Source organism: Haemorhous mexicanus, chromosome 1 (genome assembly GCF_027477595.1).
Source record: "Haemorhous mexicanus isolate bHaeMex1 chromosome 1, bHaeMex1.pri, whole genome shotgun sequence".
Classification (NCBI taxonomy): Eukaryota; Metazoa; Chordata; class Aves; order Passeriformes; family Fringillidae; genus Haemorhous; species Haemorhous mexicanus.
Window position 1 is genome coordinate 3118468 of NC_082341.1, and position 26293 is coordinate 3144760.

The window sequence follows — 26293 nt, forward strand, 5'->3', positions numbered from 1 at the left end:
GAGAAAAATATGAGATTTCCCCTCTTTTTTCTTGCACCTGGCCAGAGCAAGGAGTGCCAACAGGATGATGTCTGGGGGGAGGCAGAGGTCCCACAGCCTGATGTTGTTTCAGTGAGGCACAGAAAGGTGGAGGAAGACCAAAATATTTATTTTACCTGTTGTATTCACTGTAAATTCTCACTGAAAGTAGGAAAACCCCTCATTAATTCTCATTTGCATATTAACTTCCACACCCCTGAGGATGCCAACAGACACAACAGTGCCTCACATGCAGACAACAAAACCCCACCTGAAACACGTGATTGTTCCAACTCTGGCAAGGCCAAAAATTATAGTACAGGAGTCTGGATAAAATTAAATATGAAGAAGAAAGAAAAAAAGGGAAGGGGAACACAGCTCTGTTTGCTCAGGGCTGTGTCTCTCCTCCTTCATTGAATGTAACCAGATTTATGGTGTTGAAAACAAACTATTTGTCAATCTGTGGAAGTTCTTGTTGAGCAGGACCAGACTTGAGAGAACAAAACCAATTCTTGATTGGTTTTAATCAAGAATTAAACCCAGCCCTTCTGCTCCCTGAGGACCAGCAGCACCACAAGAGGGTTATTTTCTGCCAAAATTCCCTGCCCTCAACACAGCAAACCCACAGGACACTCCATGAGCTGGACCTTGATCCAGCACAGTCCACAGGGCAAAATGTGCTTCAGACTTGTCCTGTAAAATCCCAAATCCTTCAGACTGGCTCTCTGCAAAGAGCCCAACAAGCAGCACCTACCAATACCTCGCTCCCCTCCTCCTTCTCCCCATAATTTATCTTTAACAGGCTGCCTGAAAGCATTCAGGCTGCATCAATAAATGAAATTATGAAAGCCAGAGTGGCTGTCGTTAATGGGGGGATGCAGTGACCAGCTAATCAGCTCTGCCCCTGTTATTTTAGGATCCAAACTGAGCTTTATATAGCTTTATAAACCTCTGTACAGCTAATTGAGGAAATTAACATCTTGTCCCTCTTTTTTCACTGGCAATTACAGGTCACCATCAGATCTATGATGAGAAACAAGAGAGAAGATAGGGATTTTTCATATGAAATGCAAAAAAAAAAAAAAGGGGGGGGGAATATTTTCAATGCCAATAAATTCACATCTTTTCAGAAAAGTGGGGGGAAAAGACACTAAACTGGTTTTTTTTTCCTCATCCTTTGCAGGTAAGCTTTAAAAAGTGGATGGTTTAGTGATTTGCTATCAAGAACTAAAGACTGGATATAACTTTGGATTTTTAACCATTAAGCCTTTTCCCCAAAAATGGCATTTTTCTTGGTTGTATCAGTAAATTGAAGAGCCTGGAATTAGGGAACTGTCTCCAGGGCCTCCAAAATATGAGGATTTTGTTTTCTTTCCTTGAGGATTTTGTTTTTTTTCTTCAGCAGGTGCTTTACAAAACAACAAATCAGTCCATCTGTTGGAGCTTGAAAATCTAGGGGGGCTAGAGGGAAAGGAACACCAAGGAGGGCACTGTTTTTTTTATCATTACCTTTATTTATAGGGCTTATTTGGCTTTCTACACTAAAGTAGGCTTAGACCTGAGGGTTGTCTTGAATTGAAAGGAGCATTGCCCTTAATATTAAATGAAATGCTGCCCAGTGTGCTGGAGAGGGGAAGGATTTCCACATTTTTATTAAAAAATGAAGGTCAGCCTGGTCTTGAGCGGTTCCTCCAATCTGAGGAATCCAGAAATTCCATGTCAGTGACCTACAACATGGAATTGCTCTGCCTTTTTCTGGGGAAAATACACATACAGATCACTGAGTTGGGATTTTTGGCCCATTTAACCACTTCTTGCCAAGAAGTTATTTCAGAAAAATCCAAATGCCTCAATCAATCATTCCTTTCCCTTCCCAGGAGTGCTGGGTTCCGTTCCCAAAAGTGGAAATGTGAGAAATTGGGAAGGGAAGGAGGAAAAGGAAAGGGGGAAGAGGAAAGGGGGAAGAGGAAAGGGGGGGAAAAGGAAAGGGGGGGAAAAGGAAAGGGGGGGAAAAGGAAAGGGGGGAAAAGGATTAAATAGAGGAAAATAGGGAACAGGGGGGAAATGGGAAAGAAAAAGAAAAAAGGGGACAGAAGGGGGGAAAAGAAAGATGAAAAGGGAGACAAAGCAAAAAGGGAAGAGAAAGGGGGAAATGGTGAAAAGGAAATGTGGGAAATAGAGAAAGCAGAAAGAGAAGAGGAAGAGGGATAAAAGAAGAAATAGGAAATAAAAAGAAATGACAGAATGGAAAAAGGTAAAGGGAAAAAAATGAAAAGGAGGGAAGAGGGGGACGAGAAGAGACATAGGAAAGAAAGGAGAAAAGAAGAGCAAGAAGGAAAAACGGGAGAAAGAAGCGGGGGAAAAGGGAGAAGGGAAAATTAATAAAGGTCAAGGAAAGCCGGGTGTGAAGGAAGGGGGAAGGAGCCGGGGCTCCCGGGCCCGGCCGTACCTGGGGCGGGCGGGGGCGGTGCCGGAGCCGCCCCGCGCAGGAGGCGGCGGGGGCGGTGCGGGCGCTCGGCGGAGCGGGCTCGGAGCCGCTGCCTCCTCCTTCCTCCTCCTCCTGCTGCTGTGCCTCCTCCTCCTCCTGCTCCTGCCGCCGCCGTGCCCGCTGGATGCTGCGGGGCTCGGGCGGGATGCGGGGCTCGGGGCTGCGCGGTGCCGTGCCGCTGCTCGGCTGCCTGCTGGCCGCGGTGAGTGACCGAGGGACCGAGCGGGGCAGCGCCGCACGCCTCGGGCAAACTTCGGGCAACTTTGGGAGGATCTGCTCCTTTTCCGGGAGCCGGGAAATAGCGAGAGCTTGGCTCGCTTTGGGGTTCAGGTGCGCGTCCCCTTGGGGAGTGCAGGATCCCTTTGGGCTGCAGGGATTCCGCTCGGGGTTTTAGCGTTTTGATCCGCAAGCGGCTCCGGGTTTCGCTGTCTGTGAGGTTTGCTGGCTTTCGGCTGGCTTTGGTTTCTGTTCGGGAGCTCGGTGAGTCCTGGAGTGCCCTCCGCACACCTGGGGATAACGGGATAACGGGATGAGCTCTCCCCGAGGGGCTCTGGGATGGGCTCTCCCTGCAGGTACCAGAAGTTGGGCAAAGCGCCGCTTTGCAGCGCTCCAGAGCCGGGAGCAGGGCAGTGTCCGGGCTGCCGTGCCCCTGCCGGGTGTGATTTCTCCGCTGTCGGGTCCGTGGTGGCTCGGGGCAGGCTGAGCAAAGGGGGTTTGTTCCTCCTGGAGTCACACGTGCGAGCCGAGCCGAGCTGAGCTGAGCCTCCGTGCCAGCAGGCACAGGGCACGGCTTCTGCACGTCAGCTCCTCGCTCCAGGGAAAGGTGTCCCTGCCCATGGCACGGGCTGGAACTGGAGGATCCTTAAGGTCCTTTCCAACCCAGACCATTCAGGGAGTCTGCAGTTCTCGGATTTCGCTTTGTTCTGGAGGCTCGTTTCCTCACGGGGTTTGATTTTAGAACGAGACTGGTTTTAATTTAGCAGCCTGGGGTTGGGGGGAGATTTGAGTTTCCCTCTCACGTGTAACCTGCTGCCGCAGCTGTTTTCTCTCAGGAAGGTGAGGGTGCCTCCCCAGCATCCTGTAGGGCTGGGTGAGGTTGCCCACCAGAATTGGGTTGTACCATCCATTGCAAGTCACCTGTGCTTGCTCTGCTGCGCTGGAGACAGTGCTTGTGGTCACAGAACCATCACAGAATGGTAGGATGGTTGGAATTAAATAGCATCTGATTCCAAAGCCCTGTGGACAGGACAGCTTTCAGTAGACCAGTTGCTCAGAGCATCATCCAGCCTGGTCATAAAGCAGAGTCAGACCAAGCAAGCTGAGCCTCAGAGAGTGGAAGTTAACCCAGATGTGTCAGTGCATCACTTGTCTCCCCTTTCTTCTCTCCTTGTCCCACAAGGGATGAAACAAACGAATAAATTTAATTGTAACATTTTTTTTGGCTGTCGCCATGAGCCACTCACCTATTGCATTGCCAAAGACTTTCTTAGAGGTTGGGAAAAAGGATTAAAGTACTAAAAAAAGGACCAGACAATCAGTTCTTGGGATTCTACAGAGCTTGCTTTAGGGAAGATCCAAAATAGCCCAAGTGTCCAGGGCTGGAGCTGGGGAAAGGAGAAGGGGGCAGCGTTCTCATCAGCTGCTGGAGCTGCTCCAACTCTTGCTTCCACTGAAGCCCTTGGCAAAATTCCCATTTCTTTAAAGACTGTTGGCACGAGGGGCTCCTGTGGGGCCGGATCCTGCAGAGGGTGAGGTCACAGGGCTGCTGAAATTCACCCTGCAAGGGGTGGCAGGATCAGGTTGTGGGTGATGCTGCCATCAATAAGCACAAACCCCGAAAGCTCTGGGGCAGCACAAGACTGGGTGCAATCCTGTAACTGCTCCCTTTGCCACCCTTTTATTATTCTGTTGTTGTTGTTAATGTTCCTGGGATCTGGTTCACGCTGGTGGGTTAAAAAGATTCACATGCTCCTTATCAGCACTGATCTACAAGGTGACTAATACTGAACTGCTTCAGTGCTGGAGAATACCCCTGATTTGTTTCTCAGCTTAAACCTGGGATTTGGTGCTGATTTTTAAAGCAAAAGTAGCTCTGCAGCCATAACCCAGCTCTGGCACCTGCGATGGCTCAGCAGAGCTTGGTTGGTTTGGGTTTGTTTTGTATAATTTATTGTGATAATTTTTATTGGTACGTCCTTGGAGAAAAAAAAAACCTCTGAACAAGTGGCTGATCAACAAGTTCAGCACCATAAAACTCTTGCAGCCATGTGGTTTCTAATTGCTGTTATAAACTTTCACCTCTCATCCTGCACGCTGTGGAGAAGAGGGAATTGGGCAGATCTCATTCGCTGAGGTCATCAGGCCATGCCCAACCAAGTCCTGCCCTCCTGCCAGGGGCAAAGTTGGAATTGAAGTGTTAATGGTGGCGTGGATGTGGTGTAGATGCACAATAATCCCTTTTAGGTTCTTCTGTGTTGCTTTTAGGGGTGTAATTAAGACAATTTGGCCTGAAGAGCTACAAATTAGACACTTTTTTCCTCCCAGTGTGTGTCTAGAACATGAGATGTGGATAATTTGAAGCAGTTGGTGGATTCCACGTGCCTTCAGACTTCAAGCTCCTTGAATTAGCCAAATCTGCCCAGCTGGTGCAATTTGTGCTTTTCTTCAGAGCTTTGCTCTGTTCCAGCCTTGGAGTAGGTTTGTGATGGAAAAGAATAAAACAACTCACATCTGATTCTCCATCAGTCCAAGTGCAAACGCTGGAGATGTGATCAGCGTGGAAAATCAGCGAAATCTGAGCTCCACAGAAATCAGAACATCCACTTCAGCTGTGTCTGGGTCTCTCCTCCTGTCATTGATGGAGAATCTGTGAAGTGACAGAAATATACTTTAAACAAAACAACCACTGGTTTTGGCCAAAAGCTCTCATGGAATCCCCCAGGCCAGTTCCTGCCCCCAGCACAAAAATCCTTTAGCAATGACAACGTGTTTAACAAAGGCCTTGCCACAAACCCTGAGTGCATCACTGGGTGTATGATTTATTCCATTTTTGCTTGCCTAAATGCATGACTGACTTTATTCAGGAGAACCAGTTGCCCAACCCTGTGTCTGGGTAGCTCTGAAAGCCTCTCTATAAAGTTTTCAGAGAGGACACATAATCAGCAAGAATAATATTGTGGGAGCTCTTACTTAGGGCAAAAAAAAGGCAAAATTGTAAAATAGTGGGGGGGACACAGTATCTTGAGGGGAAAAACGTGCTAGAGGAAATCCTTAAAGCTGTTTCAAGCTGTGTCACACCATCATTATCACACCCTCCCCGCAGCCCTGGGGTTTGTCTCCAGCAGGGAAACTCCGGACAGCCAGCCAGGAATTGGGATGGGCTGGAACAGCAGAGAGTCCACCGGGGATTTAAAAGTGTATTTAAAAAGGGATTTTTACCAGACACTCAGCAGCAGGAGGCAGGTGGGACCATGGACAGGGAGAGCCACCCGGGTTGTGAATTTTGGGTGTGGAGGCACATTTTCCAAATTTTTATAGCACTCTAAAAATCCTCTGGTTCCAACCCCTCAGTGGGAGGTGTGAGAGCCAGAGGGCTGCTCCGGATAAAAATGCGAATTCAGGTGAGTTGTGTTCTGTCCCGTGGTGGCCCCTGAGGCTGACAAAAGGTTTTGTTCTCGTTCTGAGTGTTTCACAGGGACTTTGTGGAGTGGGGTTTTTGTCTGTCACACTCGGCTTTCCAAGGAGGCAGCAGGGCAGTCGGGGGATGCAGAGCAGGGGGATGGATGCTCTGCACATTTGGCAAATTGCAAGGGGAGACTGAGTGAGTGCTCATGTCAGGGGAGAGGTGTTTCAGCTGCGAGGCTGCCTCAGAAATGGCAAACTTGCAGAGTTTATATTCATTTTCAGGGGGAAAAAAAGGAGAAAAAAAAATAATAGAGCAGTTTTTGCCTGTACCAGATGGTCTCCAGCAGAAACAACTGGAGAGACTGGTGACTTGTCAAAATCGTTCTTCCACATGATATGCTGACAGTCTGGGAGGACTGGGAGTACTCTGGTGTTTGGGCTAGAATGTAGACACAAATCTTTTGGAGCAGAGGGAAGAGGGACAGGAGGGAGAGCTCCCTGTTCAGCATCAAGTGTCCCATCGATTGGCAGCCTGGGGAAGGGCACCACTGTGGAGATCAGTGAGACCTGAGAATTGAAGATCTTTAAGTCAGACCTGAGTGCACTTGGAGGAGATTTGTCACACCCTGAGTGGCTGAAATTCAGAAAAGGGCTCTGATTATCTGTGCAGAATAAAAAAATCTAAGTCAGGCTTTGGAGGGGAGCAGGTTTCAGCAGGGATTTAGGAATGCAGGAGGTCATGCCCTGCCCTCAGTCCAGGTCAGCACCAGCGTGGCAGTGTCACTTTGGTGCTGCTGTCACTTCCCCTGCTGCATCACCCTGCCTCAGGGGACAGGCATTTGTGGTTTTCCAATGCCTGGGAAAGGCTGTGGGATTAAATATAGCCCCACTCCCTGCTCTCATCAACTTTCTCTCTTCTGTGTTGGAAAGAAGAGGAAAGAGCTTTGCGAGAATGAAAATCTAGGAAGTGCAGCCAAGAAAAAACCCCAGGTCAGGGGCCAAAAGCACGGGCAAAAGGAGCTGGAGGTGACAGGAGAGCCCCCAGCAGGATGGACAGACACACAGACTGGCCTGTGCCAAGGCAGGGGCTTGTCCTCCTGTGCAGGTTTCCCTCTGTGGGTGCTGAGTGCAGCCTCTCCACAATCCCTGCCCTCCACGCTCCCAGATGTTCTCCAGAAGCCCCAACTCCCCCAGCTTCAGCTGGGTGGGACCTCAGCCAGGAGGGGAGATGCTTTTGCCTCTGAAAAGGAGATCTCAGAGGGCTGCAGGGGCAGAAAACCCAAACATTTGGGTCTGTGAGAGGGCCAGGGATGTGATGCCAACCCTCAGAGTGGCATCCACCCAGAGCCCCACAGCTCCTGCCATGGCAGGGAGGTCCTGGGCATGGCTGGAGAAGGCTGGTCCCACCTGAGCAGCCTTCTTGTCACCATTCCTTTTTACAGAATGAGCACCAGGGATGTCTCTGGGCTGATTCAAGTCCCTGGGCACATCCTTCACCTTTCCTGGAATTTTTTCTACTTCTGTTGAGGTTGGGATGGAAGGCAATTGAGATGATAGTTTATTATTTAGATGTTTATTATTTAATTTATTATTATATTAGATTATTATTAATATTGGATTAAATTTTGTTTTTTATTATTGTTTTTATTTAGATGTTTATTATTTCTTGTCTATGTTACAGTCTCACAGCAGGGAGTTTTGTAGTCTTTTACTAACAAGGCACAAAATGGTTCTCAATCTTTCACTAGAAGGGTTTTTTAAGGCTAAACTTTTTATTAAGAAATGACACAAATTATTTTCACTTTTAACTTAATAACTAATCTCTCTAAGTCAGCAATGCAGACTTTTCTGTTTAATTACAAAATACTACTCAAACTCATGAAGAGTTTGAGTTTGAAGAGGAAGGTAAGGAAGAAGAACTAGCTGTTGCTTTAACATTTCTATTTTGTCCCATATATATTGCAATATTCTAAACTTTTAAACTCCAAGTTTTGTATTTTGTGATATTACACACTTCTAATCAACTACACCCCTGTAATCTTAGTGTTATCAATCAATTTTGGAAGTTTTTTCCATGGTTTCAGGTCAAATGCTCTGTTCTCCTGGGGATTCGAGTCTGCCAGTACAGAAAGTCTAAAATTCTTAGTATCCAGAACTCTGACACAGGGAGAGTTCATTCATTAGCACTCAGGAAGTGCCCAGGGGAGGTTTTGAGGAGATTTTTGCATTGGATGCTCCTTGCAGCATTATAAATCCCATTTATTGTTAAATGGGGCAATACCAGGCTGCTTCAGCACTGCTAGAAAAACTAAAAGCTCCTGAAGATGTAAAAGAATAGGTGCAGGTTGAGATTTTTTTTTTTGGTTAGGTCTGGGATTAAAAGTGTGAGATGGTATTTTTTTGTTTGGATTTAGATGTTTAGTAGTTTTTATTTCTATTCTAGTTCTATAAACTGTGAGCTTTATAGCAGTTCATTTTAATAAGTTTAAAAACAGAGTTGTATTTTTTATAAGCTTTTTTTAAGGATAAATAGTTTAATTAGGAAGGTAACTTTCTGAGGATGAACCAGCAACTTTCCCTCTGATGAGGATGTTGTCAACACAGCACAAATATTTTCCACCCCAAAACTTCATTTTAGGAGCATCCCCTTGGCTGGGGCTTTGCCACAAATCCCTTTGAACCAGCTCTGCCTCGTGCATAATCCCTAACGAGGGGAGAGCTCTAATAGCAAATCACCTCTGATTAATAATTGCCAATCTGCACAAAAATAAATATCCTCTGTGAACGAGGCCTGACCTGCTGGGAGCAAGCAGGTGAGGTGAAGAGGAGCAAGCAGATGGGAGATTTCCTTGCACTTCCAGCCCTTGCCTCTGCTATTTTTTGCCCCCAGTGCTGTGGGTGCCAGGCAGATGCAGTGCCCCGAGGTCAGTGCAGCCCTGGCTGGAGGGTGGTGGGGGTGGCATCAGCCCCCAGCTGGGGCTGCTTGGTTTGTGGGGTGAATTTTGGGATATTTCTGTGAGCAGGGATGTGTGCTGTGGGTTGCTCTAGGCTGCAGAGCTTGCATTAGTGCTGCTTTGCTGGCACTTTAGTGGGGCAGATCTTATCTCCAGCACTGACTGTTACATATATATATATATATATATATATATATATAAATTATATATATATTTTTGTATATTATATATTTATATTTAATTTTAAATTTATATTTATTTTTAAATTTATATTTATTTTCATATTTATATTTATTTGTAGAGGTACATATGTATGTGTGTGTAAAAATATGTATATATAGATATGTGTATATGAATATATATATGTATATATGTGCCCATATATATGTGTCTATCTGTGTGTATATATTTGTGTATAAATGCCCATAAATATGTGTATATGAATGTATATATGTACATATACATGTGTATGTGTATATATGTATATATATGTTTATATATATCTATATATAGATATGTATGTATGTGTATCTATGTATATATGGATGTAGGATTTCCAGGATGTAAAGCCCTATTCCTCTACAGGAATTTTAGAGACCCTGATGTATTTTAAATTAACACAGTCACTTTTTCAGTCAGCTGCACCAGAGGATATTAACAGCTTTTAATTCCTCCATTAGTGGCATTAGGTGGATTTCTCCCCCCTCTCCACCCCAGGGCTGTCCCTAACTCTCCATTTCACTGTTTGCATTGGGAGCTGGAGATTTACACTCCTGTGTATCTGCCTGGCATTGAAATGCCAGTGTTTTCACAGAACTGTGATTATTTTCTACCTCCTGACCAAAGTGGGGTTATTTTTGATGTGTTTCACTAACGAGCTGGGTGGGTGATGTGGTTGTGATGAACTCTGCTGGCTGTCATGGCCTGGATCCGTTGATTTGCATGGATTTAAAGTGGAGAAGAGGCCAAAGGAATTGAATGCAGAGATCCCAACTCTGCTGAGCCACCACCCCCATGATCCTGTCCTTTTTTCAGCAGGGGTGTTCCTCCTCCTGTATCAGCTCCACAGGTTTTTCCATCCTCATCCCTGTCATCTCATCAAGAGTTATGGGGAAAGAAAAATCTATTGAAACACAATTCATGTCTGGAGGGCAGAATATCAATACCTGGTGTCTCCTTTTGAAAGCTGAAATCCATTGGGTGTCTTTTGAACAGACATATTTGAGGCTCCAGCCTGGATTCTGTGTTTAACAGATGTTTCAATTAATCCCTGGTGATCTGGAACATCTGAGCAGCATCCCCAGGGCCCTCCCAGATGTCACTGGCTGTCACAGATGCTCAGCCTGGGAGCTCCCTTCAGGTGGGATTCTCCTGGCAGATCAGGACCCCCCAATTTTGGCATTTTGGGTCTCTGAGTGACCAGGATGCTCTGAGCTGCTGTGGGGTCAGCAGTGAGGGCAGGGTCAGTGCTGCTTGACCACTTTCAGACCACTGGGGGGGATAGAAAAATATCCCCAGGTGATCCCTTGGCAGAGGGGAAACCCCTGCAGGTGCTCTGTGGGGTTGGAAGGAGATGACCTTGGAGGCCCCTCTCAACCCAAACCATTGTAGGATTCTGGGACCCTGTGATGAACACCAAAATTGAAGTTGCCTCATTCTGCACCTTGCACAGACACAGTGGCACTTCCTTCCTTTGGCAGACACCTCTCTTTGGAGATTTTAAGCCTCAAACTGGTTTCTTGTGTAGTGTAAGAGTAGAAAAAAAAAAAAGAAGGAAATTTCCTCCATGCAGATCAGGACACCCCAATTTTGGCATTTTGGGTCTCTGAGTGACCAGGATGCTCTGAGCTGCTGTGGGGTCAGCAGTGAGGGCAGGGTCAGTGCTGCTTGACCACTTTCAGACCACTGGGGGGATAGAAAAATATCCCCAGGTGATCCCTTGGCAGAGGGGAAACCCCTGCAGGTGCTCTGTGGGGTTGGAAGGAGATGATCTTGGAGGCCCCTCTCAACCCAAACCATTGTAGGATTCTGGGACCCTGTGAACACCAAAATTGAAGTTCCCTCATTCTGCACCTTGCACAGACACAGTGGCACTTCATTCCTTTGGCAGACACCTCTCTTTGGAGATTTTAAGCCTCAAACTGGTTTCTTGTGTAGTGTAAGAGTAGAAAAAAGAAAGGAAGGAAATTTCCTCCATGCTGAGCTCTTCCCTGCAGCCTGCTTTATTCCTTACCCAAGACCAGGTTTTATTTCATCTCTCCCAAGTGGCAGCTCAGACTTTGAGGAACACACATCCCCCTTGCCAGGCAGGAAAGGAAATGAAATCAAATTAAATGTACTGCTTGTGATCACCACCACCAGCCCTGAAAAAAGAACAGAGCAGACAGCTCTGCACTCCTGCACCACAATAAAAAGCAGCCTCGAGGCTGACCCTCAGCATTTTTATGCACTCAGCTGGGAAATGGCCAGGATCCAAACCCTGCTGGGCATTACACCTCTGCCACCTTTGTTTTGCCACATGCACCTCTCATTTGAAGTGAATGTGGTGATTATTTTTATATCTCCTACCCCATCCATTTGTCAGGGGAGAGGGGAACTCGTCCATCCTGCACGTGGATGTGTGGCACATGGGTACTTGCTTTTTTTATTTCTATTTTTTTTTTTTTTAGAGTCACCTTTCACTGCCCTCAGGAGTTTCCTGGGTGGAGATTAAACCTGTGCCTGGTTTTAAGTAGCTAAAGTTACTTCATCATCCTCACCATCAGTGGCTGGGCTCAGCCCTGAGCTGTGCCTGGCATTTTTTGGCTGCTTTTTTCCCCATGGAATTTGGGATAATTCAGCAAGGAATGATGGGGCTGCTTTGCTCCCTTTGCTGAGTGTGTGCTGGGAATTCTGTGGAGAGATGATGGAGTTTTGGGATCCCCTCCCTGAGAGCTCCTGGGGTCATTCCAAAGCAAAATGCAAATGGCAAAAGAGTCAATTTACTTATTTCCTTCCACACCTCCATCCATCCATTGGGATTTTTACCATTTTCATCCTGCTTTTTAAGAACAATTAGGTTTTCCCTTATTTTCTTCCACATCTGCTTCCATCTATTCTGTTTTTACCATTTTCATCCTGCTTTTTAAGAACAATTGGACTTTCCCTTATTTCCTTCCACACCTCCATCCATCTATTGGGATTTTTTAACCAATGTTATCTTTCTTTTTAAGAACAGTTGGGCTTTTCACTTGTTTCCTTCCACACCTCCATCCATCTATTGGGATTTTTTAACCAATTTTGTCTTTCTTTTTAAGAACAGTTGGGCTTTTCACTTCTTTCCTTCCACACCTCCATCCATCTATTGGGTTTTTTACCATTTTCATCCTGCTTTTTAAGAACAATTCGGCTTTCACTTGTTTCCTTCCACACCTCCATCCATCTATTGGGATTTTTTAACCAATGTTATCTTTCTTTTTAAGAACAGTTGGGCTTTTCACTTGTTTCCTTCCACACCTCCATCCATCTATTCTGTTTTTACCATTTTCATCCTGCTTTTAATGAACAACTGGACTTTTCACTTGTTTCCTTCCACATCTGCTTCCATCTATTGGGTTTTTTACCATTTTCATCCTCCTTTTTAAGAACAATTGGACTTTTCCCTTGTTTCCTTCCACACCTCCATCCATCCATTGGGATTTTTACCATTTTCATCCTCCTTTTTAAGAACAATTGGACTTTTCACTTGTTTCCTTCCACACCTCCATCCATCCATTGGGTTTTTTACCATTTTCATCCTCCTTTTTAAGAACAATTGGACTTTTCCCTTGTTTCCTTCCACACCTCCATCCATCCATTGGGTTTTTTACCATTTTCATCCTCCTTTTTAAGAACAACTGGACTTTTCCCTTGTTTCCTTCCACACCTCCATCCATCCATTGGGTTTTTTACCATTTTCATCCTCCTTTTTAAGAACAATTGGACTTTTCACTTGTTTCCTTCCACATCTGCATCCATCTACTCTGTTTTAACCATTTTCATCCTGCTTTTTAAGAACCATTGGGCTTTTCTAGGCTGTTTGCACAACAGGAACAGGTTGGTTTTTTGCTTGACATCCTCAGAGGCAGAGAAAATCAATGCTGCTGAGAGAGCTCCCAGCTTTCCAGGGCACCAAGAGGAGGCCAAGCCACTACACCAGGAATTTGGGATGTGCTCAAATGCTGACTGCAAGGCTGAGTACATTTTTGAGGGGGGGAATATGACATTAAACACGTCTGCAGAGCCATGTGGGTCCCAGCCATGATCCCTCTCAAGGAGATTTTCCACCCTTTCTGCTCTTTGCTCCTTGACTCTCCTTGGACAGTTTGGTTTTTTGCAGAGTTTCTCTGTGCAAAGCTTTTTATTTTTCACCTGCTGGAGGTGATGGTTTGTGGTTGGTGTGCAGGAATTGTTCCAGCAGTTTTGTTTTCAGCAGCATCTCCAGGAAAATTAAGCTTTACTTCTCCTTGGCCCTCTCTCCCCTCCCTTTCCAGGGAATTCACACAGCACAGGGTGTATCAAAGGTTTATCTTTGCCTCTTTGAGTGCAATGCAGATGAGGAAAGGTTTTATCAAGTGAAATAACAGCTTCTGTTGGAAGAAAATGGATATTTATATGTATGTATATACATTTATGCTTATAAAAATGTGTGCTTTCAGGTGTAGCAATACTTCCTGAGGGATAAAAGAGGAGTAAAGCCATTGCTGTGGATTTAGCCTGAAAATCAGTGCTTGCTAAGAAGGTAGAATACCTAAATTCATGGATGATCCAACTGGATTTTTTTTTTTCCTGTAAAACTGTAAGTCAATCCAAGTTTTGGATACCCAGATGTTAAAAGCACACCTAATTTCTGTAAAAAGGATAAATGAGGGTGCAGAGTACTAAAATAATGGAGGGAATAATATAAAATATTGTCTATAGAAGCAAAAAATCCTTTATGAAATCAGAGTGCTGGTTGAGGAGGATGTTCTGTGGCTAAACCATTGCTCCCATCCTTCATGACAGGCACAGATTTACAGCCAAGCTCCCAAATTCACATTCCTGCCTCTTCTGGGCACTAAACCCCTCAAAGTCCGTGGAGATGTGGATTTTTATGTCATGCCACAATTTCCTTCCCACCTGCTCACTCCCAGGAGTGATAACTCTCCACATCCCCACAAAGGGCTGCTGGTCCCACCAGCTCCTCCTGCCTGGCTGATTTAGCCTCTGCAGGTGCTAATTGCTCTTTTTTGATTTTTATTTCTGTAATTAACAACCTTGACAGAACTCAGAACAGTTTTTTCAGACCCATGAAATGCGTAGCTGGAAATTTCCTCGCCGTGTTCCAGGGAGCAAAGAGCTTTAAAAGCTTTTTTCTGCCTCTGGCTGTGTTGTCAGTCAAATAAAAAAAAATACCTTGTGTCATATATCAGCAGTCAATCATGGCTAGAAGAGCACTTAATAAAACTCTGCTTTGAGATGTTGCTTTTAGAGATCCATTCATCTTGGTCCCTATTTCTTTTGGAGATGGTCCATTGGTGTCTGCCAGAGGCTGAAGGTGCTCTGGAAGAAGTGTGTGATCTACACTGTTATTAAATTTAGACACCATGAGGAAGGGACTCCTGGTGTTGGTGTATTTGTGCCTTCCACCTCAGCTATTGCTTTCTTTTGGATCTTACAGACTTGGGGATATAATAATATTTCATAAATCTTTTTTAAAAAATTATGTTATAAATATTTTTATCATATGAATTTATAATAAAGAAGAATTTGCAAATTTATATTATATAATTAATATATTAGTAGTTGATGTTTGATGACGTTAAGGTAATCTTTTAAAGATTTGCATTATTAATAATTGGTATTATTTATTATAATAATTTTATTTTATTAGTTTGTATTTATTAAACTAGTATACTCAATAATATTTATTAATATGATAATTAATCAATAAATAATTACCTATAATAAATAATAGGAACAACTATTGAAAAAACTATTAAAGTTACCTCATTCTATTAGAACTATTAAAATAAATAATAAATTATTAAAATAAATATTTATTATATTAAATAACAGGAATAATTTTATCATATTAAATAACAGGAACAACTTTTCTATCTCCTTAAATTGTCTGCCAACATAGGGCTCCCATTTTAACCATACAGTTATGGTAAATAACTGTATTCAGTTATTTACCATAACTGTAAAATTCATTTTCTTAAATGAAATTGAATGAAGTAAAATTCGTTTTCTTAAAATCCAGCTTTTTGCTGTGCTGCTTTCACTGGAAAGCTGTTCCCAGAGCCAAACATGTCTGGTGGTTAATCTGTGTTAGCCAAGCCCTGCTGGTTTTGCAGACAGAAAAGGAAATTAGAGTTGGAGCTCGCTGCCTTGGGTCCACTTGACCTGAGCCTTAAGGGACCCAGCAAATATCTGGAAATCTTTTTAAACCCAGATACAAAGCTGAAGCTTTGTTTGTCTGTGTAAATTTGTTGGCTGAGTGTTGTTGTTACAGGGAAGTGAAACAAAGGCAGGGATTTATTGAGGGGACATCTTCCAAAATCCACAACTGAGTTGTGGGAGAGGAGCAAAGCAAAGGGCTGAGGAAAGGTGGTGTTTCCTGAAGGGAAGACCCCTCATGTAACTCACCAGCACTGTCCCTGCTCTTTGGAAAGAGAGGTGGTGAATAGTTAAAACTGAAAATCATGGACAAAGACTCTCCAACCAGTCAAAATTAGAAAGTGGTGTGTTGGTTATGCCGTGGGGATGGTCCCCAAGATGCGTGACAGCGCTGCACGAGGATTTTTGCCTTCCATGTATTTCCCAAAATAATACATGTGCACAACCCCAACACCTCCCATCCCTGCTTTGCATTAAAATGAGGTTATTAGTTCTCAGAATCTCTGCTGGTCAGAGGGACTCTGAGATACCTACAACCTTCTTTTTTCCAGCCTGGCAGTTGACAAACGAGTCAGGATTCTTTTGTTCTCATTCTCAATGTTATTTATTATTTCTTATCTATAACACTCTTTCTCCGACCCACCAAGGTCTGTCTGGCAGGTCGGGTTGAGGTCCTGTCCCTGTCCATCCCTGGGGTGGTTTTATCTTTTTATACTAAAAACTACATGTACAATATTTACCATAACTTCCCAATACCTATCACCTATGTCAGACAGTGAGCTTCTACCTTAAACTAATCCAAAAGTGCCACCATCACAGCAGGAGATGGAGGCCAAGAAGAAGGAGAAAGACAGGACACACCCAGATTCCTCCATCTTGCCTCCTGAACCCCCATTCTAAAACCCCAAAAATCTATTTTTTCACCCCATGACAAACTATTATTTTATTTAAACTCTATTGACTTGTAATTCTTCATATAAAGGTTGGTAATTGTTTTTTCCATGGGTCAAGATCAAAGGCCAAGGGGTCTTGGGCTGTGTGCCAAGGTCTCTGAGCCCCCTGGGCAGGGGCTTGAGCCCTCCAGGACAGTCAGAGGAATTTCCTGGGTTCCAACAACTAGTCCTTCATGCCTCTGAAATTCTTCTCTCCAGTTGAGTTGGTGGTCTCGAAATGGGTCAGTGGTCCCAGGAATGAAGTCAGGAAAGTCTTTGTCAGGTCTCTGTGGCCCTCTGGCATGATCCAAGGCCCCCTGGTTCATGATGGATTGACACAGAGTCCAGGTGCTGGGCATTGTCCTACTGGTTTCAATAATGGTTCCTATAATGGTTTGCTTGCTCCACTTTCTTCTACAGATGAGCTCATAATGTAACAATTAGCTTTAGCTTAAGCAGCTAATAATCATTAACCTATCGTTGGTGTATCTAACTTCCATATAGATTGGTTCTAAAATCTTAACCCTCTAAAATCATGATTCAGTGGGAAGGGAAAAGAATCCATGGGATTGCTGCAGGCTGTGGTGGAGAGCTCAGGATCTGGCCAGGACCTGCAATCCCAGCATGGAATTGCCTGAGAATATGGGATTGGGGAGAGGATGGAGGTTGTGGTGACCACGGGCAGAAGTCCTGAGCCCAGCTGCAGAGGGTTGGGAAGCACAGCCCTTGGGGAGATCCACTGTGGAAAGATCTCAGATCTGAGCTGGATCCCTCGTGTGGGATGAGCCCTGGCTTGGCATACACATTCTCTGGAAAAATCTCTTCACCCAGGAGGATGTTCCTCCTGGGAAGCTGAGAAGCCTCAGAGAAAAGGAAAACAATTTTTATCTCACTTGCTTCTCCTGTGTTGTGCTCATGTGGAATGTGTTTGGAGATTGTTCACCCACAGGTGATTGTTCCATTGCATTCTGCTGGGAGTTGTTTTCACTCTTTGGCCAATCAGGGCCAGGCTGTGTCAGGGCTCTGGAAAGAGTCAGGAGTTTTCATTATTATCTTTTTAGCCTTCTGTCTGTATCCTTGCTCTATTCTTTAGTGTAGTATAGAATTCTTTAATATAATATAGTATCATAAAATGATAAATTAGCCTTCTGAGCACATGGAGTCAGATTCATCATTCCTGCCTTTGTTGGGGCATTCCCAGCAAATAGAATACCCTGGCTCTGCTGATCCCACTTGGATCACCCATGTCCAGAAGCTCCAGAACTCCCAGGGACATTCCCTGTGCTGGGAATGCTGAGCAGTCCAGGTTGCACTTCTCTCTCCTGTACTGCCTTTTTTTTTTAAACTGACTTTTTTTCCCTCTGCAAATTGCTCTGATCGTGTATCCCCCTCATGTTCCTCTCTGCTGCAGATATGACAAGATTTGTTATTGCACATTGAAACTATCATCATCACCATCATCATCCTCATCAAACAGCAGCTGTGTCTTTGAGTCTTGCTTCTTTCCCCACTGTGGGGCTGCTGAGAGTTCAAATCTCTCTTTCCAGAAAGGGAGTTAAAATGTTTGGCAGGTTGATGCCCCTCTCCTTTATAATGATTTCTTGCCTGTGCTAGTTCACCACAAACTTCCTGGGCTGTCAGCTCTGAAAACAAGTATTAAATATATACTGCAGCCCTGGGAGGAGAGCCCAACCAGTCAGAGAGCAATGGGCCTAGAAAGAGATGCTGATTTCCCTTGCAGAGTAGCCTGGGGAAAAGTACAGGCAAGGAACAGCATCCACTGGGGCAACCAGCAGGAGAAGGAGATGAACCAAGAAATTCAGCCACAGATGGAGAGTTCAGGATAAAACTGGGGAGCTCAGCTCAGTTCCAGGCTCTGAAAATGAACTTTCTGCTGGGGGTAGTCTTGTGGCTGAATGCCTAAAACCCAACCAGAAATGAGACTTACTTTTGCCTTGTTTCTTTTCACTTTTTTCTGCCTACATCCTAAAGGCGTTGTAATTAATGTTTGGGTAGATTAGCACTGCTAATTGATGTCATGGGGATGACATGGACTCGTGGTGACATTGGGGAGTGGAAGCATCTTTTTCTTCATGGGAAGTGTTAGGAAAAATTCCTTCTCTGAACGTGTTGTCAAGCTTTGGAACAGGCTGTTCATGTTGGTGGTGGAATCACCCTCCCTGAATGTCCAAAAAATGTGTAAAGGTGGTGCCTGGGGCCATGGTTTAGTGGTGGATGTGACTGGGCCAGTGATCTCAGAGGCCTTTCCCAACTTTAAGGGTTTTATGATTCTAAAGAAAAGAGCCAGTGCTGGTGCAGGAGTGTTTTATGCTCAATGGGATTGGATTTATCTGGATGTGGGAAGGTTTGTAGCAGTGAGAGAGTGAGATATATCCTGTTCCCTGTGCTGTGCTCACCCTCCTGCTCTCCTAGCAGGAAAAACTGAGCAAGGCAGAACCACCTTTAGCAGGAGCAAAGCATTAGTGCAGTTATGGATCTACCTGGAAGTGCAGGAATGGGAGCTTGGTGAAACTTGGAGTTGTGTCTGGCTTTGACTTTCAGCCAGGTGAGAGTAGAAGGTGGGAACAGGTCATCCTGGAGAGAGGAACATTTCTTCTGGCTTAGAAATTGAAATCCAGTGTGGTTTGTTGAGGGATGGGCAGGATCTACAAGGGGTTTGTGTAGTCAGCACAGAGTCATGGGATGGTTTGGCTTGGAAAGGATCTTAAAATCATCCCATCCCACCACTGCCATGGCAGGGACACCTCCCACTATCCCAGGCTGCTCCAAGCCCTTTCCAGCCTGGCCTTGGACACTTCCAGGGATCCAGGGGCAGCCACAGCTTCTCTGGGCACCCTGTGCCAGGGCCTCACCACCTTGAAAGAGAAGAATTTCTTCTTGACACCTAATACATCTCTCCTCTTAGTTTAGAACCCTTCCCCTGCCCTAAATCTATTTGCCCAAGTGAAGAATTGTTCTCCCTCTTTTTTATAAACCTCCTTTAAGTACTGGGAGACTTCGATGGTGTCTCCTCAGAGCCCAGTCCCTCCAGTGCTGTGGATTTATCAGATCCCTGGTGGCAGGGTCCCACTGATGATTCCTCTTTTGACAATCTTCCTCTAGGCTCTTTATTTTGGAATTTGTGAGTGTGTGTGGACCTGCTGGGGATGTGTGTGTGTGGCAGAAGCTCAAAGCCAACTGGACAGCTTTGGTCTACGTGTGATAGGGCTCACTGCCCTCTGCCAACATCACCCTTGTTCTGAGGGATCCATCCATCCATCTGGCCTTCCTGGGCCAGCCAAGTGTCCTGGGGACCGTGGCCATGAAGGGAAAGAAGTGTTTTGTCAGGGAGCAGAGCCAGGGAATGGTTTCCATCAGGATGCCACAGGCCATGTGCTCAGTGGTCACCCAGGGGTTGGGTGACAGTCCCAGCAGGGTGTTTCACCCAGCAGATCTGGCCCATTTCCTGTAAAATAACTGGAATGGAGAGGAAGATTGATATTTTTGATTGTCCTCGTATGAGCAGTAGAGAGTCTCACCCAGACTCTTCATGCTGAGCTAAAATAACAACAGGAAAATTAAAAATTGTGCTTTTCACCAGAAAAGATGCAGTGAGCATCTCCAGCCCCACATGCACAGGGACAAGAGCTGCTTACAAGGGGCAGGAGGGAGAGAAATCTAAAATTCAATTTGTACCCTAACAGTGAGGTCTGCAGTGGGGAACTCATTAAAATTCTGCAGAGCTCATCAGTGAGTGACCAGAGCTGCCCTCTGAGACTGGGGCATGTGGCTACTGGGAAATTAGATTTTATTGATCTTAAGGCCAAGATATGAGGCTTGGTGAGTGGTCTCTTCTCTTTAGGCCTTGCTGACTCTGCCTTCCAGAGATATTTTCCCTTAACAAAACCTCTAACCTTCACTTGAGTAATGATCTCACCAAGGTGGGTTATTTTGTGAAGTTGAGAGAGGATGAAGGGATTTATCATTTTCATTCTTTGTTCATGAGGAAGAAAAAACAGAATAGCCTTTCCTCCTTTTCTTCCCATCAAGAGACTGGATATGTTCAGAAGTCCTAAGTTATTTGTCTAATCAGAGGGGTGGATAAATTAGGAAAAAGTCTTGTTTTTAAACTTTCTTTTCAGGGCAGAACATGGGCCAGGATGGCCACATCTTTATTTGATGGCAGAGCCATTTCTGGGAAGGAGGGAAATGCCACTTTTCTGATTCTCAGGCTGTCAGTCTGAGCAGCTCAGAGAAGGGACCATGACCTGTGCCACAGATCAGACAGAGGAAGAGTTTCACTTTTGAAAGTTCTGTCACAGCTATCAGTTTCAATCCTATTGAGCCTTGGACTCCCTTCAACAGCAGCAGACTTAATTGGGGGAGAACATTTTCAGGCTTGGAAATGTAATATTGGGCTAAGTCTGGAGTTCAAAATTATTTAGGAATCTGAGGAATTCCGGCCACTGACATCAGGTGTCACCTGATCAGTGATATTTTCTGAAAAATCTCTTTGCCAGGATTTCTTCTCCTGGCAAGAGGAGAAGCCTCAGCTTCTCCATGTTTTGTTTCTCTGGAATGTGATTGGGAGAATTGTTTATCCAAACATGTGAATTGTTTTTAATTAATGGCCAATCACAGCCAGCTGTGTCAGACTCTCTGAGTCCGTCACATGTTTTTATTATTAATTCTTGTCTAGCCTATTTCTCCTAATACAGTATAATACCACAATATAATATAATAAATCAGCCTTCTGAGAACATGGAGTCAAATTCTCATCTCTCACCTCGTCCTGGGGACCTCACAACACCCCAGTCAGGTGCCTCCCGTGGGGTTGATCAGTGGGTTTTGTTTCCCTGCAGGATGGTGGAATTGAGGTGGTGTGCTGGAAAGCAGCACTCCTGGGTGTCAGGAGGGAGAGGGCAGGAGGAGTGCAAGGGAGAAGCTGCATTTTCTTCATTCTGTGGGACACCCATGAAGAGCAGCACGTGTGTTCTTGGGTTTCACCTGGAGATGGTTAACTCAGCCTAAATCAGCACCTTGTGGCTGAAATAATTTTACTGGAGCTAAAACCTGTGTCTTTCCTGATGCAAGTAGCATCAGATCTACTTTCTGTCTGTAAGAAAAGTGCTGCTGAGCTCCTGTGGCTATTTCAAGGGAATTCCCAAAGGATCACTGCAAACAAAGTCCAAGACCTCAGCTCCAGCATCCCTTCCCCTGGAAGGAGCTGGCAAAGGACACAGGGAGATAAAAGCCCTCAAGGAATTTGGTCACACATTCATTGGGCCCTTGGAATTTAACTCCTGGCTGTGCTTGGGAAAATCCTGCCTTGCAGCCACCACCCTGGCCAGGATAAATCAGCTTAGCTGGGCTGACTGAGCCTGGCTGTGCCACATTAATGCTCCTGGAAGCTGTGAAGGGAGCAACCCTGGGGGGCTGAGACCCACGTGTGGCACAGGCAGCACCTCCCAGTGCCCCCAGGGATGTGGGGTGTTCCTCAGGGGGCACCTGGAGGGGCTGTGACCCTGCCTGGTCCCTAACCTGTGCTGGGAATTTGGTGGTCCCCATCTGGCAGCAAGTGTGGGTGATGATGCTTGGGAAGAAAGGGCTCCCTAACCATTGGAGTGGGGGGAACCTGCCAGGAATGGGCTCAGCCTTTGGCCTTAGGACCCTTCCAGGACAGTGAGAAACATCTCAGTTGTCTATGACTATAAAAAACAGCCAAGAAGTTGAAATTAAATATATGGAGATTCTTAGCTTAGGAAATTCCCAGGAGTCAGCAAACTGAACTCCAGCAGATTCAGGGAAGGAGCTTTTGTCTCAGCTTTTACAGAGACTCTGTGTGTCCTACATGACTTTTTCTGACCCACAGATGGGGTGAGGAGAGCTCGGGTGGGGCAGTCTGCAAAGGGTTACACAGGGTTTGGCACAGGGAGTTGGGGCACAGGGAATGGGATGCCAGAGTTTGCCAGGTCCCCTTTGTAATCAGCTAAGTGCTCTCACTCTGATAAGCAAAGTATGATTTTAATTAAAAAGCCATTCCAGCTGGATTTAATTCTTATGCCATTGAAGAGGCAAATTGCTTTGTGTGTAAGGAGAAAAAAAGTGTGATTGTCTTCTTGTTCCAAAGAGTTTTAATCCTCAGTGGCTTGGATCCCAGGGCAGGGATAATTTCACTGCTTCTCGGAAGAAATGTGATTTTTTATTTTTTCTCTCCCATCTTTAAGACATCCTTGCTCTGACTCCACGTGTTAAGGAGTTCATGGTGCCATCCTCGGGGGATGCTGCACTCTGGGGAGCCAGTCTTGATTCTTTTGCTTTTAAATGAAGGCTTTTCAGTGAAAATCTGCACATTTTGCTGTACTTTGATGCTGAGGAGAGCACTTGTCTCTATTTCCTATCCTGTATTTAATTTTGTGGAGCAAAGCCTGGATCTGGTTCTTGGTTGAATCCAGGGGATTTCTGGCCATGCTTGGTAGAAAATGTGTGTTCACCTAGGAGAAAATAAAGATGTTATTTTGCTCCTTATATTGCTCAGTCTTCACCTGGTCCAGGTTTAGCTGTGGCAGGAGATGCTGCTGTCAAATACCTCCAGAAACAAGTCTGATATCAACTTGTGTCACCAGGGAGATGAATGACACAAATCTCCCCCTGAAGAAGGCTGATACACAGAAAAGAGCAGAAACACAGCAAGGTGATCTCTATAAACTCAATCCAGAACTCTGAAATCTCTCACAGAATTAAAAAAAAAAATAATAAATTATTCACTTATTTTGTTTATTCACCCAGAAGAATATTTCCAGGCTGTATAACCACAGCTGTGGTCTGGAGTGTCAGTGAAAATCACTGGGGCAGGGTTACTGAGCTTGATTTTCCTCCAGCTCTTGGCAAGGCTCAGCTCTGGGCGTGCTGGGAGCAGGGGATGGATGGCTCCATGCCCAGCTTGGGAAAGCTGTGGAAGGACAAGGTTCCTTCCCTGCCTGCAGCCCTGTGAGCATGGAAGGCACATCCATTAGCAGTGACAGTAAGCACAGCTATAATTACAGCAATAACAGCCTTTACACTAGCACACATAAAAAGGTACTAATGATTTCAAGCTTTTGATTTTAGGCTTTGGTGCTTCTTCTCTTTCCTCACCCTGTTCTGCTGCTGCTGTGCCTTCTGTGTGACTCCCTAAAGCCCAAAACTGGGAATTTAGGAGTGAAATTAAGGGGCAAAGCTGCATTTCCACACTTGGAGGAGCCAATTTTCCTGTCAGGAAAAACTGAGCGAGGCAGGACCACCTTTAGCAGGAACAAAGCATAAATGCACTTATGGATCTACCTGGCAGAGCAGGAATGGGAGCTTGGTGAGGCTTGGAGCTGTGTCTGGCTTTGACTTTCAGCCAGGTGAGAGTAGGAGTGTGTGATTCCCTGAAGCCCAAAGCTGGGAATTTGGGAGTGAAATTAAGGGGCAAAGCTGCATTTCCACACTTGGAGAAGCCAATTTCTGCCAGGAATGCTCACAGCCTGGTAAACCTGTGATAGATGCACAAGGCACAGCTGGATCTTGGTGCTGGTTTGGCTGTGATTTAAAAGTGCCATAAATTCTCATGGCCCTCAATAACATCTGCAGGGCTGGGAATGGGATGTTCTGGGCAGGAAGCAAGCCCTTGGGGCAGGAAACCCAGTTAAGGGAGGATAATGGTAGGGACCAGATGATGGTGAGCACAAAGTTCACTGCAGTGAGTAAAGCACAAGCTGTGGAACAGAAAATCCTCATTTTTCACTGGGCTGGCTGGTGGACTGTGGAGCTGGGGAGAGTTTCTGAAGGACTCCTGACTTTAAACATGGTTTTCCTCTTGGCAATAGCTTGAACTTCTTGTCTGGAAGAGTTTCCCCTGCTGGACCAACCTCTGTCATGGCAGTGTGATCTTGTGCCACTGAGAGGCATTTTCAGCTCTGAGGATCCCCAGGGAAAAGGTTGAACTCTGCCAGAAGAGTAAAACAGTTGGGTTGTGAAATCCCAGCCCTGAAGATGCTTTTTAGGTCCCTGCTCCCAGGCTAAGACCCAAATGAGTCTGACAAACCACAAGCAGTGCACTCCTCCTTTATGGGATGGGGTATTAGATTTGGGGGGTGCCCTGTGGCAGGGAGGAATGATGCATCTGACTCCATGTCCTCAGAAGGCTAATTTATTACTTTATGATCCTATATTATATCAAAGAATTCTTTACTAAACTATACTAAAGAATGCAGAAAGGATATTTAATGCTAAAAAGATAATTATGAAAACTCCTGACTCTCTCCAGAGCCCTGACACAGCCTAGCCCTGATTGGCCAAAAAGTGAAAACAACTCACAGCAGAATCCAATGGAACAATCACCTGTGGGTGAACAATCTCCAAACACATTCCACATGAGCACAACACAGGAGAAGCAAATCAGATAAGAATTGTTTTCCTTTTCTCTGAGGCTTCTCAGCTTCCCAGGAGAAAAATCCTGGGTGAAGGGATTTTTCAGAAAATGTGAATGTGACAATGGGGCTTTCACAGATAGCAAGAGGGTTAAAGTGGGATCCCACAGCACATCTGCAGGCACAGGGATTGCACAATCCATTCTCTTTTGTAACATCCAAATAGCTCCTGAGGGGCAGGTGCAGCCAGAGTTCATTGTGTCCCCAGCCCCAGGCTGGGTTTGTGGGGTCCAGCAAGCCCAGAACTGATGACATGGATGTTCTTGCTTTGAAGAACAGAAAACAGCAGAAAAAAAAAAAAAAAAAAGATTAGGGGTGGTGTATCTTCCCTGGAATTGCAGGACACCTCCTTCATTCAAGATGGATTTCTTTCTCCCACACATGGAACAGAGGGAGATGTTATGCAGAGGACAGGCAGACTCCTGGCATTCTTCATTTTTAGCAAGAATAGGATCAGATCATCCTTTTGTCCTGTAAAAACATCCCCAGGGTGGGAGTGGATTGAAGATTAAGATGTCAAACTCTGCTTTTGTGGTCACTGGAGCTTTGATGTTGGATTTATCTGCCCCCAGGTAGGGCCTTGTGCCAGTTCAGGAAGCTGAGGGCTGCAGAGGGGACAGGTCCCTCAGACACTTTTTCTTGGACCATGGGCTCTCCCAACTCTTGAGAATTTCACCTGGGACTTGGGCAGTGAACCTCAGGCAAAGGAATTCTGCCTTGGGGTGCAATTTCTCTGTCTATTCCTGCATGCTCCATGTCAGTGCCTGCACTGGTGAAATACCAATAGCTCCTGGTCACTTTTGGCAACCCCCAAAACCAGCAAAAATCATTAAATTATTAAAAAAAAAAAAAAAAAGAGAAAAGTTGAATTTCTCATTTATTTATCAGCTGGGTTGCAAAGGTTTGGCATCTCTCTTCTCTGTGCCACCAAGGTGACCTGAAGGCTGCTGCTGCTGCTCCTCTCTTGGCTGGGATCACAGAATCATGGAATAGCTTTGGCGGGAAGGGATCTTAGAGTTCATCTTATTCCAAGCTGCTGCTCTCAGCAGGGATGTACTGAATATGGAAAAAAAAAAAAAAAGAAAATAATGCAAGTTTCCTGATGGAACTTTGGGAACTGGCAGCACCCGTGGCTCCAGCAGGATCAATATATTTTTCTTTGCCTTTTCTTGCTCCATGTTGTGGGTAGTTAGACTTTGACCTGGCTTTTTCCAACCCAAAGGTGTTAATCAAAGAGAAATGCCCCTGAAGTGGAGTTTTCAAGGACATCTGAACAGCATTTCCCCCTCTTGCAGTTGAGAACATTATTGAAACTTCATTATTTAAATGTGTTTTTTTTTTTTTTTTTTTTCATTCCAAACAAGAGCAAGTGGGCTTTCATGAGTGGAAGCCAACAGCTACTTGGGAAAGTCCAAGGAAAATGTA

The 26293-nt window shown here is 45.1% G+C and overlaps 1 protein-coding gene across 2 annotated transcripts in view; it reads left to right on the forward strand.

Annotated features, from left to right (window-relative positions):
• Nucleotides 1–2512: 2512 nt before the first annotated feature.
• The window catches only part of VIPR1 (vasoactive intestinal peptide receptor 1), a 118366-nt gene continuing 94585 nt past the window's right edge, over nucleotides 2513–26293 (forward strand). Inside the window, exon 1 of one of the 2 annotated variants that reach the window (XM_059838620.1) lies at nucleotides 2513–2708. In XM_059838620.1, coding sequence (XP_059694603.1) covers nucleotides 2631–2708 — 78 coding nt within the window. In that variant the 5' untranslated portion in view covers nucleotides 2513–2630. Of the gene's footprint in view, nucleotides 2709–13849; nucleotides 13901–26293 lie in introns of those variants that run through there. The other variant, XM_059838628.1, reaches the window with a different exon arrangement.